The 21,414-nt window shown below is 40.8% G+C and overlaps 1 protein-coding gene across 1 annotated transcript; it reads right to left on the minus strand.

The window, feature by feature from the left end:
- Nucleotides 1–2,394: 2,394 nt before the first annotated feature.
- Nucleotides 2,395–20,088, minus strand: dtnbp1a (dystrobrevin binding protein 1a). Its single transcript, XM_072395022.1, has 10 exons — nucleotides 19,946–20,088; nucleotides 13,028–13,081; nucleotides 12,497–12,547; nucleotides 12,219–12,279; nucleotides 11,559–11,691; nucleotides 10,900–11,032; nucleotides 6,949–6,971; nucleotides 5,443–5,589; nucleotides 3,914–4,042; nucleotides 2,395–3,404 (listed from the first exon to the last, which is right to left on the minus strand). Exons 1-10 carry the CDS (start codon nucleotides 19,999–20,001, stop codon nucleotides 3,145–3,147), a joined length of 1,047 nt encoding a protein of 348 aa, XP_072251123.1. The 5' UTR covers nucleotides 20,002–20,088; the 3' UTR covers nucleotides 2,395–3,144.
- Between the last annotated feature and the right edge of the window lie 1,326 nt (nucleotides 20,089–21,414).

Genomic DNA, 21,414 nt, shown 5'->3' on the forward strand with positions numbered 1-21,414 from the left:
CAGAGAAACTAGTTCATGCATTTGTTACTTCAGGATTGGACTACTGTAATTCCTTATTATTGGGCTGTCCCACATATTCTCTGAAAAGCCTCCAGCTGATCCAAAATGCTGCAGCCAGAGTTCTGATGAGAACTAACAGGAGAGATCATGTTTCTCCAGTTTTAGCTTCTCTTCATTGGCTCCCTGTTAAATTCAGAATAGAATTTAAGATTCTTCTCCTCACATATAAAGCTCTTAATGACCGAGCTCCATCATATCTTAAAGATCTCATTGTAAGATATTTTCCTAACAGAGCACGTCGCTCCCAAACTGCAGGTTTACTTGTTGTTCCCAGAGTTTCTAAAAGTAGAATGGGAGGTAGAGCCTTCAGTTATCAGGCTCCTCTCTTGTAGAATAAGCTGCCAGTTTATATCCGGGAAGCAGACACCCTTTCCACTTTTAAGATTAGGCTTAAAACTTTCCTTTTTGATGAAGCTTATAGTTATGGATATCTCAGGTGATCCTGAAACATCTACTGTAGGCCTAGACTGCTGGGGAGCATCGTATGTCACCTTTCATCACTTTGGCCCCCCTCCCGTTTAATTTGTCATATGACATTATGTAGATTTGGCATTGTCATTGACCTGTGTTTCCCTGTTCCAACAGATATCCTTTGAATGGCGTTATGGTGTTTTTCCCCCCTCTTTTCCGTCTTTTCCGTCTTCTCAAACCCCAGCTGGTCGAGGCGGATGGCCACCCTTCCTGGTTCTGGTTCTGCTTCTGCCAGAGGTTTCTTCCTGGTTCTGCCAGAGGTTTCTTCCTGGTTCTGGTTCTGCCAGAGGTTTCTTCCTGTTAAAAGGGAGTCTTTCCCTCCAAAGTCGCCTCATGCATGCTCAGGATGGGAGATTGGACTGAAGAGAAGTTTCAGAACACTCTGTTGGTTTCCTTAGTTCTGTATGTACGAAATGGACTCATTGTTAATCTAATTAATTGGATTTGATTGTATTGTGATTGCAATGAATTGGATTCTAATTGGCTTGACTTGGAATCTATTAATGACGTGCCTTGATATGACAGTTGTTCTGAATTGGCGTCATAAATAAAACTGAATTGAATTTCTTTTATTTGAGCCCATTTATTTCAATAATCAGAAATGTACATTTTTAAAAAAGCTTTGAAATTGCATTTTCTTCATAAACAAATCTATTGGGCAGAAACAACATATTGTGTGTCTCTGTTTAGTCTTGAATCTGACTGTTCAGAATAATGTGTACATTTTTGTCTTCCCAAATCTGTAAGACATTTTCTACTAGTAGTATTTCTCCTTTTAACCCATTACGACCTGAGCAAACTACAATAAAAATCTAAAACAGAAGCATTTTTAAACCTGCTAAAACCAGAGGGTTTCCAGAAAAACTGGGCAGAGATGGGCTACATTTCTCAGTCTCTCATGGGGGAGAGGGCAGCTTGAATCAGTGGCGCTCTAATGTTCGTCAACTGTTTAAACTGTACTGGTAATATCAATTGAAAGAAGTGGTTTCCTAAATGGCTGAAACAGTTAACCCACTGTCATAATCACTCACACAACATTGTATTATCTTCCCCTCTCATGGATGTTTTTGTTAGCTATCAATGTGTTGTTTATGAAATAAAAAAGAAAAAAACACACTACTAATTTTAATCATTTGTCCATGAATTCTAATACATTTTCTGTTAGGCTGAGAGTGTGTTGTTGAACTGTAGTTAATAGTGACCAGTAAGTGACACCTCTAAGGGTTACGATTTACGACATGGCCCTTAGACTTGGATAACAAGTTTTATTTTGTTTCCAACAGCTTGAAGATATGCACATTCTTAAGTCTCTCAGGTTAGAAGATCTTGATCTTTCAGTAGAATGGTTATGTTTTGATAGGATTACATCAACTTGTGTTCATTTAATGTCTCTGCCTAATAAACTAAATGTATTTCATATATAAACAAGTAGGATTTGGACTGTTAGGTAACACAAGTGCAGTTACCACAAGGCCAGCGAATGAGAGCAAAGACAGAACCTCTGAGCAACTGGTCTGGAGCACAGGAGCCACACTCAGTGGGCAGATGACTAAAATAGCAGCAACTGCTGCTGCCAGAAGGTGCAGTTACACTAACGTGTTGCATTCAGCGTCATCATGGAACAAATAGCATCTGTTTTCATATTCTCATCACTCAAGGCATTTAACGGATTTCTTCCTGAACCTGTCACAGTCCGGTTCTTGGGCATTTGTGTCCATGCTTCGTGTAAAGACCACATGTCCCGACGTCAGTTTCATCCTTTCACCTGAGCCATGGCCACCCTTAAAATGTGTAAGGGTATTGATTTAACCCATGTATACAGCCATGTTCTTGCTATGCAAGAGAAAAATGATTGAATTAACATTTTCAATATACATAACTACTGTATTTACTTTGAAAGCAGCCCTGCCCTGGCATAAAGCCAGATATCAAGCCATGCATCCTAAGTTAGCCTGGAACAGCATGTATATTCAAACGTTGCAATGACAGTCTCAAGTCTATTTGTTTCAGGCTGTCCGACAAAGTTGGAAAGCTGGTTTTAAAGTGTTTGTCCACAAGATCTAAAATGAGATCCAACTCACACTACAATATAAACGTTTGACGTAAAACTCAGATTTCAGAACTAAAGGATATTGACAAGTTCTAAACAGCCACAAAACCTCATGAAAAACCTGATGAGTCATTGAGGTCATGCGTAGTTCCATGGATGCTTTCATAACCGACTAGATATGGATGGAAAACAGCCATGTTTATTTGTCTATCAAACAAAACATTTGTGTCGATAGCCATACAAAATGAGAATGTGACAGGACATGTTTTCAACAACTGCCATGAAGAAAACCAGTTTATGAGCTCTGCTCCAGCTCTGCTAGGTGGCACCAAGGGAAGAGCTTTTTAGCAATTTCATGGACAATTCTTGTAAATGTGGCACAAAGAAATATTTTACTGAAAGAGAGGTGAGACATATCAGCTGGTGCAAAAAGAAATGTTTACATTAATAAAAGCAGGAACATCACCGGCCTTTTTCATAAAGAATTGCTGACTTTCATTTTGGAGATCTGTCTCAACTGTGTCAAGACAACCAGGGGAAGCAGAAGTTATACATCTCAGTATTCAGTGAGTTTCAGTGGGGAGACCGTCAGTTAACCCAGATGAGTCACTCTCATCAGAGCCCCAGACTGTGCCAACATCCTGCAGGCCAACCAGTGACATATCTGGTTGTACGTCCTCCTCATCTGATTGCACCTGTTGTTCATCACTCTCTTCACTGGCAACTTCTTCTTTCTGCCACCCTTCAATCTGGTTGGACTGTTGGTTGTTTGTAGGAGGAGCTTGGTCCAAAGATTCAGAAGAACAGGATGCAAGGTCTGGACCTATTGGGGAAGACAAATGAGTAAGTAAAGTTTTACTGTCAGTGGATAAGGATCAACTAAAGAGTTCAGTCAGTCACATCTGAGTTTTGTGTGGTTCACTCAAACAAGAGACAGACTACTGCAGCAGTGGCTCCATCCATTTCCAGAGGGGTGGGGTGGGGTGATTTAAAAAAAATATGTTGGATTGCCAATGATTATTTTTAGAATGACTAATAATTATAATAAAAACTCACAGAAAATGTTATTTTCCTCCCCAGACACAGCATTTTGCCTGGAGAAAAGATTTGTGGAGTTGGCAGTTACAAGTTATAACCAGCCTGGTGTTCGGCAGCCACAGAACCGGTGACCAGCACAAAACTACAAGGTAATCTCTTCCCAGTGAATCATTCACCTTTTTCATGTTTTTCCAAGTAGTGAAAAGACAACAGACACAGCTTTCAGCACGTGGAAAGAATAGTGTAACAGAAGACAATGTCTTTCATGTGTTAAGGTAAATGATTTGGAGTTACCTGACGTCACTGATGATCCAGTACTGATGTTATCACCAGTGGAATTCAAGAAGTCATCAAAGGCCTCCTGGTCTGATATGTTAGCAACAGTCATCTGATCCAGAATACAAACATCAGGTCCTGCTGATCCTGTAAACACACGGTTACACTAAAAGTACTGATGACTTTTGTTAAATGATAGCTATGTGTAATGTTACTTCATAGTAATGTAGCTAGATGACAAACAGAGAAAGTTCAGTTATCTTAACTTGGCAAACATATTTTCATGCAAAGGCAACACTCATCGGATCGGATTCATGGCTAAATTACAATAAGATTGAGTTATTAAGTTCATGTAGACACCTTAATCTGACAAGAAATCGGATCAGATCGGGTTATTCATGATCGAACTAAGACCCCGAGATATCATACATGCTTTGTGCCAGTGATTCCAATCATTCACCGCCATATATCCAAGTGGGGATTTACTAAGGAAATTCCCTGATAATGTAGCATGTGTAAAAGGTGGACTGACTTGTACCTGGCTTTGTTGAATGCACTCGGTGGAGTTCTGTTGACAGAACACAATATTTGGGTTGTATGGAAGTGAATCAGGCTACATGATTTATAACAGCATCTACCACTGAAAGAATGTACTGAAATACGGAAGTCTTCCCCTTCATGGCTCCTTGTTCAGCTGATAAATACCTTTAAAATGATCTCTGGTCAGCAAAGCTCCAAATGGTTTGGGAGCATTGTCTGACCTGCTCACTGTCTGTAGCCCAGTCGTGTCTCTCTCAGGTCATTTGGTGCAGGACTTTTAGCTGCTCCCAGAAGTAAACCTGAATCTGCTGAAGATGCTTTCAGTTGTGGTGGCCCAGCTCTCAGGAACAAACCACCTGCTGATCTGAGATCTGTTGCAGGTGTGTCTGCATTCTAAACTAAATCACTATTTCTGTGAACACAGGCAGGCACTTGATAACTGTATTTGCATAATTACACATCCGTGTGTGTCTATGGATATAGGTATGCTTGCCTATGTTTGTGCATGTATTTCTTGTCTTACAGAACGCCTGTTTTCTTGTGTTTATCTGTGCCAAACACACAGGAAGAGTGACGCGTGTCATAACAGCCCAATGTGTAAGTGATACACCTCCTTTCCTATTCTGCTTCTGACGTTCCAGCAACCTTAGCTCCCTAAAACTACCATCTGCTGCATGGCAGAGCATCAAAATGTGCTACCAAACCTTTTGGCAAAAAAAAACAACAAAAAACACAATTAGAGATTGTGTTTGATGAAGCATCCCTTGAAGCAATAATTGATGCAATTGTGATTTTATGTGCGTAAACAATAAAAATGGATCTTTCTTTTGCCACCGGATACACAGTAATTATAGCTGAATAAATATAGATGAACTGTTGAGGCCAGCATGTTATTAAAAGTGTGATGACTGGGAAGGATTGGACCAAGTATGGCTTTAACAACAACTGCCCTCTCATTAGTGTTAAAGTCCTGTTTATACTTCTGTTATTACTGATAAGTAACTTACCTCTATGCTGTAGGCATCCAGTGGATAGATATTGCTCCACATCTTGGTTAAATGCTTCCTCATAGACCTTCTGTCGTTCTCTTAACTTTTGTTGCATAACCTGCTCCAGTTCTGCCATCCTCTGTGCATGTTCACAGTTTAGTTCCACTACAACAAGAGGAAACATTATTTTTACCTTCTCCCTCTTTTACCTCTTGAAGGACATCCCAAAGCTCTTCTTTGGATGTGGGCTGCCTTTTGTTCCGTTCTCTGTCAGATGATCCCACACTGCTTCAATAATGTTGAGGTCCGGGCTCTGGGGAGGATTCATCCCTCCATAAGACCTGTTGCCACTGATTTTCAGTCCACTTCTTGTGTCATTTGGCACAGCTCAGCCTTTTCTCCCTGTTTCCCTTCCTTAAGAACGGCTTCTTGACAGCCACCCTTCCATGGAGACCATTTCTGATGAGGCTTGGGCCAACAGTAGATGGATCAGCTGAAGGTCCAGATGCATCTCTCAGGTCCTGTCAGGTCACAGCTGGATTTTTTCCTCTTTCTTAAGGACATCACTTTCAGATCCTGTTCATCTGCTGTAGATAGTTTTTTAGGCCTGACACTTCTTCTTTTGTCCTCCACTTGTCCAGTTTCCTCAAATGTTTTAAGGACACACTGCACACCATGCTGAGATATGCCAAGTTTTCAGCTAATAGCTCTTTGGGAATCACCTTGTTGCTGCAGAAATCCTATTTTCTGTCTGTCAAACTGTGTTTTCTTTATTAAACTGTAAAATATCTGCTGTGTTATGTGTGGACACAACACTGGTTCATCCCTTGAGTTAGGAGCCTTTTTTCTGTTTGAATGATTCATAGGTCAGAGTTAAGTGGCTTAACAAAGAAAAAAAAAAACACTTTCCTTTGAAAATGGTCAGATACAAGGATTGAAAATTAGAGAAAAGGCAGCCAATATCCACAGAAAAACTTTGAACGACCTTCAGAAAGACTGGAGAAACACCTTGTTTTCATCCAAATAGAAAATAACATTAAAAGAAAAGGAAAAAAAACACTAACTTTATTGCCCAAGCATAATTTATTGTTATTTTGTTATAATCTGCACATCTTGCTTTTATATTTTTTCCTTTTCAGAACATTGAATTTCCGCCACTGGGTGGTGAATAAAATATTTTTCTATTCTATTCTATGATGCCTTCTCATCATGAATTGTATACTTAACATAAAATATTGCTATAAATAATAAATAGGCAAATACTGCTTTTAAGAAAAATCAAAGGTTCAGATAGTTCCTGTGATCAGATATAAGTGATAGTATCGGCTGTTACCGTTTCTAGCAACAGTATCTGGGACCAAAAATCAACTATAAACTATTGAAAATTTGACCAAATAAAGGAATTTTAGACCCTTCCTTTTAAGAAGGTGGTGTCAAAGATAACTTAGGCTAGTAGTGGTTGTTGGGAAGGGATTGTGACTAAAGCCTCTTTCAGACATGAAAGATAAACACACAGCAACTTACCTTCTAGTGACTCCACCTCCTTCCTGTTGCAAAACAGACAAAATTCCAATAAAAGATAGTTAATAGACAGTGTCACTTCATTTTTTGTTTATCATTCCATGTAGGATTTTCTAGTCAAGTGTGATAAAGAAACAGGAAGTTCCACAGGTCTGAATAAAACTAATTGTGAGATTTTAGACGATATGTGAATAAAACATGTTGAAAGGCTGAGAAATACAGCTTACATTTTTTAATGAATTTCTGTGTAGGATTTTTAGGGCAGGTCTAACATCAGTTTACACAGCAGGGTGAGTGACAGCTGACCCTGACCCTAATAGTCCAATGGTATGAATAGGCCTACAACAAAGCATTATAATCTTGCATTGCAGTTGTTATAGGACTCTACAAGCACACACTTACAGGAGACATGCATTGTGGATTGATTTAGTAAAAACCTAGCAGGGCTAAGGTCAGAGTGATGTGCACCTACTCAGGAAACCAAAGGTAGAAGAGTAACTACAATTGGTGGGTGCTCGGTGGACTGATTTTGTGCTGAGCTGCAGTGATAAAGAATTCAAGATCAACCCCAACACTCGACTCATTTTTCACTTGGTAGTTTTACAAACTTTGACTCGTGACACCTGGGATTAGGATCATTGTAGCCTATTTGACTCTCTCCTTCATAGCTGCCACTGGAATGTAAATTACACCATTCTTTTTTTTTTCTTTATAAAGTCGGCAACTATATCTACAGCTGCATGGTGACCAAAATATTTAATATCTGCACAGTGAGTTTGTAATTTCACATCAAAGCAGTTTGGTTAAAACAATCTGAACTCTCTTTAGCCCTTAAGTGTGGTTCATTGGAGTGTAGAGAAACTTTCTCTATATCCCTGTCTCTTGGTCACCTCAGTCAGCCTGGCAAGCAGGTTCAAAACTCAAACATAGTATTCTATTATACCAGTGCTAAATGTAGAATCAAGAGACAAGAGGAGTCTAAAGTAATCTTCTGTAGACCGCAAAGCTCAAGCATGGTGCATTTATTTAGCTAAACATGCAGTGAGACAGAGCAAACTGATTCTTTGTCTCTGGGCTTCACCTTTTATTTGCTAAGCGGCCCCTCCTCATCACTGCCCTTTCAATTTATTTTTTAATTAGTTCCCCTTTGTTCAATACACTATTCCATCCATTTTATATACCCGCTTAATCCATCAGTTGGGGGGGGCTGGAGCCTATCCCAGTGGTCATCGGGTGAGAGGCGGGGTACACCCTGGACAGGTCACCAGTTCAATACACTATTATGACCCAATATTCAAAACTATCGTCTAGTCTTCAAGCATTTTTAAAAAACATGAGCTCATCCCAGGTCTACATATCTTTCCATCCTTCCCCACTCTCCTGAGTATGCATCCTTCAAGCTTGCCCATTCTCCTGTCCTCGTATCTCATACCTACAGCATCAAGCTTGCCCATTCTCCTGTCCTCGTGTCTCATACCTACAGCATCAAGCTTGCCCACTCTCCTGTCCTCGTGTCTCATACCTACAGCATCAAGCTTGCCCACTCTCCTGTCCTCGTGTCTCATACCTACAGCATCAAGCTTGCCCATTCTCCTGTCCTCGTATCTCATACCTACAGCATCAAGCTTGCCCACTCTCCTGTCCTCGTGTCTCATACCTACAGCATCAAGCTTGCCCACTCTCCTGTCCTCGTGTCTCATACCTACAGCATCAAGCTTGCCCATTCTCCTGTCCTCGTGTCTCATACCTACAGCATCAAGCTTGCCCACTCTCCTGTCCTCGTGTCTCATACCTACAGCATCAAGCTTGCCCACTCTCCTGTCCTCGTGTCTCATACCTACAGCATCAAGCTTGCCCACTCTCCTGTCCTCGTGTCTCATACCTACAGCATCAAGCTTGCCCACTCTCCTGTCCTCGTGTCTCATACCTACAGCATCAAGCTTGCCCACTCTCCTGTCCTCGTGTCTCATACCTACAGCATCAAGCTTGCCCACTCTCCTGTCCTCGTGTCTCATACCTACAGCATCAAGCTTGCCCACTCTCCTGTCCTCGTGTCTCATACCTACAGCATCAAGCTTGCCCACTCTCCTGTCCTCGTGTCTCATACCTACAGCATCAAGCTTGCCCACTCTTCTGTCCTCGTGTCTCATACCTACAGCATCAAGCTTGCCCACTCTCCTGTCCTCGTGTCTCATACCTACAGCATCAAGCTTGCCCACTCTCCTGTCCTCGTGTCTCATACCTACAGCATCAAGCTTGCCCACTCTCCTGTCCTCGTGTCTCATACCTACAGCATCAAGCTTGCCCACTCTCCTGTCCTCGTGTCTCATACCTACAGCATCAAGCTTGCCCACTCTCCTGTCCTCGTGTCTCATACCTACAGCATCAAGCTTGCCCACTCTCCTGTCCTCGTGTCTCATACCTACAGCATCAAGCTTGCCCACTCTCCTGTCCTCGTGTCTCATACCTACAGCATCAAGCTTGCCCACTCTCCTGTCCTCGTGTCTCATACCTACAGCATCAAGCTTGCCCACTCTCCTGTCCTCGTGTCTCATACCTACAGCATCAAGCTTGCTCACTCTCCTGTCCTCGTGTCTCATACCTACAGCATCAAGCTTGCCCACTCTCCTGTCCTCGTGTCTCATACCTACAGCATCAAGCTTGCCCCCTCTCCTGTCCTCGTGTCTCATACCTACAGCATCAAGCTTGCCCACTCTCCTGTCCTCGTGTCTCATACCTACAGCATCAAGCTTGCCCACTCTCCTGTCCTCGTGTCTCATACCTACAGCATCAAGCTTGCCCACTCTCCTGTCCTCGTATCTCATACCTACAGCATCAAGCTTGCCCACTCTCCTGTCCTCGTGTCTCATACCTACAGCATCAAGCTTGCCCACTCTCCTGTCCTCGTGTCTCATACCTACAGCATCAAGCTTGCCCACTCTCCTGTCCTCGTATCTCATACCTACAGCATCAAGCTTGCCCACTCTCCTGTCCTCGTATCTCATACCTACAGCATCAAGCTTGCCCACTCTCCTGTCCTCGTGTCTCATACCTACAGCATCAAGCTTGCCCACTCTCCTGTCCTCGTGTCTCATACCTACAGCATCAAGCTTGCCCACTCTCCTGTCCTCGTGTCTCATACCTACAGCATCAAGCTTGCCCACTCTCCTGTCCTCGTGTCTCATACCTACAGCATCAAGCTTGCTCACTCTCCTGTCCTCGTATCTCATACCTACAGCATCAAGCTTGCCCACTCTCCTGTCCTCGTGTCTCATACCTACAGCATCAAGCTTGCCCACTCTCCTGTCCTCGTGTCTCATACCTACAGCATCAAGCTTGCCCACTCTCCTGTCCTCGTGTCTCATACCTACAGCATCAAGCTTGCCCACTCTCCTGTCCTCGTGTCTCATACCTACAGCATCAAGCTTGCCCACTCTCCTGTCCTCGTATCTCATACCTACAGCATCAAGCTTGCCCACTCTCCTGTCCTCGTGTCTCATACCTACAGCATCAAGCTTGCCCACTCTCCTGTCCTCGTATCTCATACCTACAGCGTCAAGCTTGGCCACTCTCCTCCTTCTTTGTGAAGTTAGTTACAAGTCATTAAATCAATACACAGAGTTAATATGATACATAGATTGGTAAAACATCAACAGAAATCTAAATACAGCTGTTTCTGGGGCTCCTTGTTCTCCACAGGAGCTGGTCTAAGACCTGTCCTCAGGTGTACACACACATTCTGATGATTCTCAGACCTAGTTTTATTTCCTTGATAATAGTTTAATTCATTCATGTTTGGCTGGTTAATAAATGTTTCTGTGAAGTGAACACTTAAAATATAGATTTACTTCTGCTTGACTTGGGCTATAAAACAGACTAAATGGGGGGAAAAACAATAAACATCTTCTCTAACGGCATGACATCACTGAATAATAAATAGTGAGCATATCATACCTTTTCTTTTTCTTGTAGGCTTCTAGTTGGTTCATATGATGTTTTTTGACAGACTGTTGTTCACACTGAGAACACAGAGTTTCCAGGTACACCAGTCTGCTTTCCATCTCCTCAAAGTCACCTTCCAAATGAGCTGGAAAAGGAAAAATCCAACCATATATCATTAACATGGAGACTGGTCTCCTGCCAGAGGTTTCTTTAGCTTCTTCAGGATTGGCACTGAAGGTCATTCCTACTGGTGTAGCCTTACTAAACGATTCTATGTAAGAACGATTTTATTCAGGAGTGTTTGTTCTTGTTATTTATTCATATATTTGTTTCACAAATTTGTTGACAAATTGGAGATTTTCTGCCCATCTTTGCTCATTAAAATTAGGCCCGTCCAAGCTTTTTTTTCCTTTGAAATGTGTTGCAAGCCTGGTTCGCTTCCATAGGAAAGCACATATTTTATGTAGCTCAATATATGAAATGATGCTGACATTTCAAACTATGAAATCTGTGGGGTTCAAACTGTGTGCAGTGAAATATAGTCTGAGTACTTATTGAGATAAGGATATTATAAAGTAACATGTACTAAATTGTTCAACCTGATGTTTTGGCATCATTTCAAAGATGAAGTTGGCTGGATTCATTGAAGAAAAATTCAAATAAATGCATACCTATGTTAGCAGTGATGGCATCAAGTTCACCGATAAAGTCAGGCAAGCTTTGCAGCTGTTCCTGTAGCTGTGTCAGAGCTGCTCTTCGTCTCTCCCAATGAGCTGAGAGCATCACTATGTCACCGTCTAAAGCCTAAAACAAAACACACAGCTCTCAAGGTCAGACGGAGAAATATGAAAAGCTGCTGTAAATGTCCACCCAATTGGGACTTTTACTGTCACAGCTACCAATGGTATATTGACAAATGAAAAATCATATACTGTCATAAATTCATTAGGCTTCTGTCATTTTTAAGTAGTTTCAAAACAAGTAACGCTTTTAGCCAGCCAATGACTGCATGATTATTTACTTATGAAAGAGTAAAAGGACTCTGGTGACTGCTCCTCCGATTGCAAGTGTGTGTGAAAATATTCAGACGTTTTCCATCTCTATCTTTAAAGCACAGAGGAACGTAAAGACGTGGCAGCGATAGCGAACTGACTGAATGCAGGTAAACAAACGAGTGAAGATACGGCAGGTCGGGGAAACATCAGTGGTACATTTGTTTGTTTGCTAAAACTACACCCACCTAATACACAAAAGATGGATTTGTCCTGAAACCTTCAAATATGACATGTAGCATCTGTAACAAGGCAGGACAGAAAAAAAAAACTCCATACCTCTGCTGCCTGAGCACAGTCTTTAGTCTTTTTATGGAGCAGAAACCAACTCTCCTCATACCTAAGAAACAAATTGAAACACTTTATTTCCATAAGTTTTAATATTGTGGCAGTGACTTAACTAAGTGACTGCATACCAACCACTGGGATCCATTCAGTAATGACGGTTAGGGGTAGGGTAAGAGATTAGGGGGCACTTTTTACAGAAACAAATACAGACACACACCTTTGACATCAACAAACGTGCGTGTGTGTGTGTGTGGGTGAGTGTGAGAGACCTGCTTAGGATTTCCAGCCCAGCACTTAAATGAGGAAGGTATTCTTCAAACCTGAACAAGAGAAAGGTTTCAACATTTTCAATTAAACCAGACGTATAATATCCCCTTACAAATCATGTAGTGTAAAGAACAAATGTAAATATAACATTTGAGGGTTGGAGCCCTCAAATTTACTATCTATTAATTAATAATAATATATTCATTCATTTAATAATTCACCGACAGAAGAAGCTCGTCTCCTCAAACCTTAAGCTGCAATGGTTAGATTTCTGGTTTGATAAAACTGAGCAAAGTCACAACTTATGTTTATGAGAGAACAAGGATGTCTCAACTCAAAGGTTTAATCAAGGTTGCTTTGTGACACATTTATGGAACTGTGCAGTCCTGCACATTAGAACCCTTGTTAAAACACTTTCATCTAAACAAAACCACCTGTGTCCACGAGAAATGATAATGCTTAGTTTGATAGACTTAAATATTATTGTCTGCACACACACATTTATACACACAACCACAGAGTTTTCTGATCACCTAGATCTCCTCCTCATTTTGGTGTCTCTGGATACGTCTCCTAGAGTCTTCAAGCTGAAGCCAGGGTGGCACAGAAAAGCAGAATAGGGAGAGGACATGAGGAAGAAGTTATCATTTAAAGATGTAGAACAGTTGCACAGTAGCATGACACATGTTACACGCCAAGTGAAAACACATCATTGGGCCATTTACCAAAATGGAGCACATTTCCATGCAGCTTTAAGAGGCATGAAGTAAAACCATGAGCAAAAGTAGGTGGGGTGCTGAACCAAGTCACACAAACTCAGCTCAGAGGCTACCTTCCATTCCAGATAAAGACACACTGCTGGGTTCTGGTAACGGTTTGGTTTTCTTGGTTGTCTCTTAATACAAAATAAACACACTTAAATGTCCAAGCGGAGTGCTAACTGATTCATTAATGGTATAACTGTAATTCTTTTATATAATAATATAAAGCTGGAAGACTGGAGACTGAAACTCCATTAAGGACACAGCGCAAATATCAGGAAGACAATAATTCTTTTTCATTGACACCTGGCAGCAGAACAACTCCAGCAGCTCTCTGCTCAGCTTTAAGAAGCAAAAACAGAGACTGCAGACAGAGTGGCAAAAATAAAGGAGTAGGATTACAGAGCTGGTTAACAACAGATGGTGGAATCCTGGACGTGTCACTGAGAAGGAGCGTCTCTGCACCCCAGATGTTGAACTGTTGGCTGTGAGTTTCTGTCCATGTTGTCTGCTGAGAGAGTTCACCTGTGTTATCTGCTGATACAGTGTGTGACATCATCAGCTAAGTTGTTGCCAAGCTACAAAACAACCCCAACCCACTGACGGAGACTTGAGGATTTCTCCCACACCTCTCTTTGCTGGTAGGCCTCTGATTTTAAGTTTATTTTCTTATCCATCTCTGATAATAATTTACACTTCAGTGATAGAATTCCATTGAGGGATAAATAAAGTATCACTGAACTGAATTAAACCCAACTGAAGGTTGTTCTCAGAATCCTGGTTTCTTTCATGGTCTATTTGAAATTATGACAGGCTACGTGGGGTGAGAGAATAAAAGAGGGACCCGTTTCCCAGCAGACATTTTAACATGTCTCATCAGGGAAGGCAAAGGTGTACTGATGATTGGTGACTTCCATTAAGACCTTGATTAAACTCCCAGGCACACTCACATGGGCAGCTACACACACCAGACATATATTGGCTGCCATTAGCCTTGTTTATAAGTTACTTTAAGTTTACTTGTGGTCATATTTAGTTTCTTTTTAATTTGTTTTATATCTTAGCTGTGCTTTCATGTTGGTTCTCCAGTGAATTCAGAGTTGTGGGCTGCGTAGTGGTCATGGTCGTCTAAATCTGATAAATATCCTGCCATGTTGCACAAAACTATCAGCAGCAAACTACATGTGAAGTTAGCCGACTGCCACAGAGCACGGAGTGAATAAACTGTGCTGCAGGGGGGCGTGTGGATGACGTGGTCCCAGTAGACCACTTCAAGCAGAAGGGACAGAGACACTGGCTCAAACACATTAAACACAGCAGAAGTGACAGCAGAAAGACACACATCAGTAACAATAGCTGCATTACCAATAGTCTGTCTAACAGAGGCTACTTTTTCAATAAAGTAAAACAAAAACTCATTGCAGAAAGTTATTGGATGGGTTTGTATTGGATTGACTAGTGTTAAATAACATCTGAGGGCAATTACAGCTGGTGGAAATGACAGTTGACAAATATTGACATTTGGCCTCTTTAACAGCTTTTTAATAGTCGTTACGACTGTCCCTCAGAATGCCAAACATGTAGCCTGTCTTTCTTCCACTTACGTTCGGTTAATGAAAGATGGTGAAAGGAGAAATTCTGTAGGACTTAGGAAACTGCGGTATGAGAATTCATCCACACTGACAGCCAGCTGTGATGTGGGTGTGCAGCAGTGAAACTACAGCTGTTCAATCAATATCTTACAAAAAACACTTTGTCTGATCCAATCTTATCACATTATTACAGAAGATTATCTCATGAATACATATCATAAAAGAGACTAAATCAAATAAATTCATTATTTAGGTTTGATATTAAGAAAGAGCTAAAAAATCTAAAAAGTGAGATATAGTGTTGTCACAGGCTGCTCAAATACTGTCCTGTTCTCATATTTATCCACACAAATCCCAATAAGTACAACTGGATGAAATTAATTGAGCATCGCCTTGAAAATTGCAGGAAATCGTGGGATTTGGTATCACCTAATTTTCATAAAGAAGGGAAGCATTGGAGCTCCTTTCCTTAGCTTTTGGGGAATATCATGGCTGCTGCTTAGACAGCAAGGGCCTCATGTACAAAGACTTGCGTGAATTTCCTACTGAAACATGGCGTACGCTCAAACCAAAATGCCCTCCAACGTACAAAAATATCCGGATGTATGAATCTGTGCGTACGCATGAATCCAAGCACATGTCCTTTGTACATCCCAATCAACGTGGAACTGAGCGCACATGTCGGAGTGACCGACTTCTCCCTGTCCACGACCCTACTTAAATATGCAAATCATATTTAAATAAGCCCTCCACCTGCGATTCCCCTCTCTGCACGATCAGAAAATAAAGAAAAAAAGAATGAGTAAGAGACGAAAAAAAGACAACTTCACGGAAAGCGAAATGGTGGTGCTACTTTCTGAAGTGGAAGCGTGCAAAAATGTGCTCTTTGGCACGCTGTCCTCAGACATAAGCAACAAATGCAAGAGGAGTGGGTGGGAGAGCGTGTGTGAGGCTGTCAGTGCCGTGGGGTCACAGAAGTGCAGAGGTGAAAAACAAGTGGTCCGATATTAAGGTGGATGTGAAGCAGAGACTGGCTGCCCACCGCCAAAGTGTGGCCAAAACAGGCGGGGGGGACAGGAGAAGAGGGGCCCACTCTGTTTGAACAGAGAGTCGGCGCAATTATGGGTTACAATGCTGAATGTATGCATTGTGCACTGAACCAGGCCACCTCACCACAATGTTGGTTAATTGCATTTGCGTATCACATATGATCTGTGCATTGATCAAATGAAAAGGTTTCCTGTTGAAATGTACAAATTCATCATGTGGTGGTGCTTTTATAGCAACGTGTGTGCAGTTGATAGCTCTGATTCCATTAGGCAAACCGGCTCTCACTGCAAATTGTGCTGCAATGTTGGCCTGCATTGTATGGGAATTTGATATACCTGGCAGAGAGGTGGATCATTCCGTCCCACTCGGCTGGCATGGCTCGGCTCGGCTCGGCTCAGGGTCAACTGGCACAGTCCCAATCGGTTGGCCAGCTCCCTCATAGGTTCGCCTATGCCCAGAGCCGGCCCTGCCGACCAGAATGAATGAAGCAAGCTCACGGGGTGAATAAAACGACTTACAGTTGATTTTACAAAACGTCAATTTTAAGTCACTCAGATGCTTCTCATTCAGCAGTCCTGAACAGAAAAAGTGAGGCATCCTCAGTGAAGTTGAAATCCTTTGAAATTTTCAATCGTTGATACTGATACAATAGACTGGAGTTCATTTATGATTGTATATGTGTATTTGTGAACACAATAAAACTATCACGGTCTAGTTTGAAATCATTTCTGTAAAAAGGTTTTCGCACCGGTGCTCTATGCGTACTTGATGCGGACGACTGCGCAGTCTACACCACTTGGTTGCATTCAAGTGTTCACATCGACCCGTTTTAAATGTGACACCGAGCTGACACGGTACGCTGGAGTATGAAACCTCAAACGTCCATGGACAGTGTGCGCGGGTCAGTATGGGTAGCACGCCCGACTCCGTGGAAGCCATAACTGTGCTGGAGAAATGCATTGGTCTGTGTGTAGTCGGCTGCGAGTGTGGTGTTCAGGGACCGTCTGGAAATGGCAACATTAAAGCAAAATCTAATTTATTCAAAAGGTACATTTTATGCATGGTAGATTCAGAAACATAATATTGCATATCTATTGATTTCTGTATACTATACTATCAATTTGGAGAAATGTTTTTGCTTATTCTTATTAAATCTATTACAAACTACTTTCAATAACTTGTAAACTGTAGAGTAACAATAATGTCACATCACGTACACCAGCAGGTTAAGTTTTTAGTTATATACTTATCATATAGAAACTTTCTGTTGTTTGATGAAATTGTCACCATATCACTATGGAAAGTGAGTCACTGCTTCTTGTCATTATATTTCTGTTTTCCTTTTAGACTTGAACAGTTAGTCACAGCAGTCTTTAAGAGCATGAGGAGCCTTTATATGCACAGTAGTAAATACTTTGTCCAACAAAAACAATACACCTGGCCATACAGGTAATATTACAAAAAAAGGTACTAATCTAACGCTACTAACTCAATGTACGTCCTTGAGTTAGTAGAAATTAGTTGAAAAGCATATAGATAATCCTCTTTTTTTTTTTTTTTACAGAACATAGGACCTTCTGACTCCTAATTTAGACTCCACATATTAGTAATGATTAGGTTTTTAATTTGCCACATCATTTCTTTATGTGTGGCAGTTTGAGATGTTTCATTTGTATGTTTCAGGTGCCACAACATGAGATCTTCCTCAATGAACTTCTGCCTATAAAATCCATGGAGAATGCAGTTTGGAATAGAGCCCAATTGATGGAATTACAGAATTGGAAGGGAAAAGTCAACTGTAACACGGTATTTGTTTGTATGCTGAAGTATCAGTCCTGAACTCAGTCGGTGCTTTGCCATTTCGCATTAAATTTTTCAAATTCTACACTGCTTTACTTTTGAGCCTTATAACGGTCTCTGAACTCCCTTTATGCATGTACTCTATGTATATGCACGCTTTTGAAATTTGCTAGCAAGAAGTTCTATGGCCATGTGTTTGTGGTTATAATGTTAAGTAGATATCTTAAATATATCTATGCCATTTCAAATGTGAAATAAATAATGTCTTCCAAACATCTCTTAAGCTGCAAATATTTTTCTTTGGAAAATATTGAATTATTATTTAATAGAACAGTAAAACATTTACTCAATACAATTCATATCAACTAATACATTCATAATAAATATTACTTAATAATTACATAGACTATAATGAAGAAACATCAGCAACGGTGCTTGGGTTTTGTAATTAGAACAATGGTAATCTGAGTGAAAGTTTCAATCTATAGGTGAGTATTGCCAGTGCAATTTACTAAAAACAACTGGTTCCAGTAAGTAAATATTACTTAGAAATAGCCTGAGTAAAGATGACAAGCACTTTCTGTGTGGAAAAACTTTTTTTTAAGTAAATGTCACTCCAAATTTATTTCAGTGCAGACACATGGGTGTGTAAATTGTTCATCAGTGTTAGTTGTTCTTATGTCTCAGATGTGCACATCACTCAGTCTGAGGATTAATTGTTTTCACATTTATTCATTATAACAGTTTCCCAACATCACCTCTAAGTGTCACCAAAGAATCAACAGCTGTAGAAAAGTGCAAAAGCCAGCCCTGCAGTTGGCGTGAGGCACCGCACATTTCCACGCTCATTTCACTCTTGATGCATCTGATTGTTGACGTGAAAAAGAGTGTACGCCACTTTTTTGTGCATGAGGCCCCTGGAAACCATCAATCACCAAAACAGCACTTTTACCAGCAAGGGAATAGTGTCATGATTAATACATTTGTGTTTTGGCTCCTATGATAGGATAACTTGTTTCACACACTGAAACACCACAAAGAAGACTCCCTATTTATCATGTCTGCTCATCTTTGTTTCTACTGACCACATCAAGGTAGCTTAGTGTTTTGGCTTAGGCCAAAACAGGAAACCAGCAACCACCAAAACAAATCTCTACCATACCATACCTTCCTCCCTGCTGCACTTCAACTTTCCACATGTTTGTTAACTAAATTAAAGTTTATTTTCATCTATAATCAATAATCAGCAGCATTTGTGCCTTCATACTGTGGTGGCGATGCCTCATAATGCACCGCACTGTGACATGGGTTTCTAAGGTCCACAACGTGCAGCAGAACACTGTCCAACATGCTCCTACCTGAGTTTTAGGCCCTAAATAATAGTGAGCAAATAATTGTTGTTCAATGTGTATAACCCAGTCAGATCTGTCAATCAGATGCAGGTCTTCAGTTCCCAGAATCAGATCCAAATCTGCAAAGATGCTTTCAGTCACTGTGGTCCAGATCTCTGTTGATCTGAGGTCCTGTTTACACAGTTTGTTTGTGTGAACCTATTCTATCCTTTGTAATGTTGGTATGTGTGTGGTTATGTCAGTCTTTGTTCAGCATATTAGATTTATATGTTTTGAAATGTGAACTGTCGTGAATTGTAGAATATAAATAAGCTTGTCATAGGGTCTAAGTCAGTTATTTTAGAAGACCGGCTCCTTACACATAGTAACGGGAGAAACTTGACTTTCTAATCATCATTTCCCATGACTGTCAGTCCTGTGAGCTCAGATAATCTGAGCTGAGACGCTACTCGGAGCAGACATGACTCTGACCCGCTGACGTTTCATCACATGACCATCAGCTGACAGCAATAACAACTCGTTAACATGACGAACCCAGCCTTTTAGTGGTTAAAAAACGCACTGACAATAACTTCAACCACTACTACACTGCTTTTAGAAACCACTAAAAGGTTTCTAAAAGCCACAAGGCGCCAAAAAACTAAATTTCTGTTTACTAATGAGATAAGGGCTGCAGCTTTAGCCAAAGCTAGTGCTTGTACCAGTTCGGTGGTTGTGTCTTCATCAGTTAAGGTAAAGTGTACACGTTAAGAAATAAGAAGTCATGGTCCAGCTCAGCTGTCGAAACCAACATATAATATTTTGTTAAATCGAGGAGTTCGTCACAACCTAAGTTGATAAAAAGCAAGGTGATGCTTCGCAAAGGAAAATCAATTTTTTTTAAAAAAGCTACGAACCCCGAGGAGAAGTCCTGCTGGACCAGGTGAAGTTTCTCTCTGAAGTTTTCAAACATAGTTCCTCCCTTTCGGTTCGGCTTCAGATGAGTTCAGTTACAATGACGCCAGTTTAAACTAGCTATCAACATTGCACAGCTATGTTCTTCTTCTTCTTCTTTGATGTTTAATGGCAGCTGGCATCCTTGGTGTTGCATATGCCGCCATCTACTGGACTAAATTTCTCTTTTTTTCCCCTTATTTCTTCTTTTCTATATTCTTTTAATTATTCCAGTATTTACCAAGAATCGTATTGTTATTCTCCTCCCTTCTTTAGACTTAGCAGATTCTACTATGTTTTTCAAATTATATTCTGTTATTCCTGCCCTCTGCAGCCCTATCTTCATTATTTCCCTCTCCCTTCCATATCTGGGACATGCTATCAACACATGTTCCACTGTTTCCTTCTCCCCACAGCTACACTGCCCAGTTGGATGTTTCCCCATTATCTTAAGTGTATTATTCAGTTTACAATGACCTATTCTTATCCTGCTAATAATTACTTGTTCTGTTCTGTTCTGTCCATAACACCCTGCCTCTCCTGCTACACTTTGTAATTTATATAAATGTCTTCCTTTTTCCTGATTCTTCCAATATTGATTCCACTGATTGTTTATTTCTTTCCATACTAAACTTTTCCCTTCTGTTTTTGTTCATTTTACTTTCATTTCCACCTCTTTCTTTACTGCATCCTTAGCAGCTTTGTCTGCTTTTTCATTTCCTTTTATTCCTACATGAGCTGGTACCCACATGAACACTATTTCCCTCCCCTGTTGCATTAACCTGGATGTTTTTAACTGTATTTCATATAAAATTTCCTGATGTGTTTTTGCTGTTCCGCTTGTAATACTTAAGAGGGATGAAAATGAATCGCTACATATAACTATTCTCCTATCCCTCACCTCCATCCATTCAATTGCTATCAATATTGCACATAATTCTACTGCATATATACTTAAATGATCTGATGTTCTTTTTGAAATTGTCTTATTATAAATGGGAACCACCATTGCTGCTGCTGTTACTCCTGTTGCCTGTTCTTTGGACCCATCTGTATATATATACACATATTCTCCATATTTTTCCTCCACATAGTTATAAAATTCCTGCACTAGATCTGCTGTTTTATTTCTTTCCTTGATGTTCCACATGTTTAAGTCTACATTTGTTTCTTGTAGCATCCATTTTGGTATTACTGTCCATAGAACTGTTGGGCTGAATTCCACATGTTGTATTTTTAGTTGTTCTGCTAAACCCTCACTGACCCACCCAAAACTCGTTTTTTCCTCCTTCCCCTTTTCCCAGCACATCTACAGAACTCTCTTTGCTGGATGTTCTTCTTTGTGTCCTTTTAAATTTATCCAGTAGTTGGCTATCAGCTGTTTTCTTCTGAGCCCTAGTGGCATTTCTCCTGCTTCAACCTGTAGTGAACA

Source organism: Leuresthes tenuis, unplaced genomic scaffold, assembly GCF_036924035.1.
Source record: "Leuresthes tenuis unplaced genomic scaffold, fLeuTen1.0.hap1 SCAF_10, whole genome shotgun sequence".
NCBI lineage: Eukaryota > Metazoa > Chordata > Actinopteri > Atheriniformes > Atherinopsidae > Leuresthes > Leuresthes tenuis.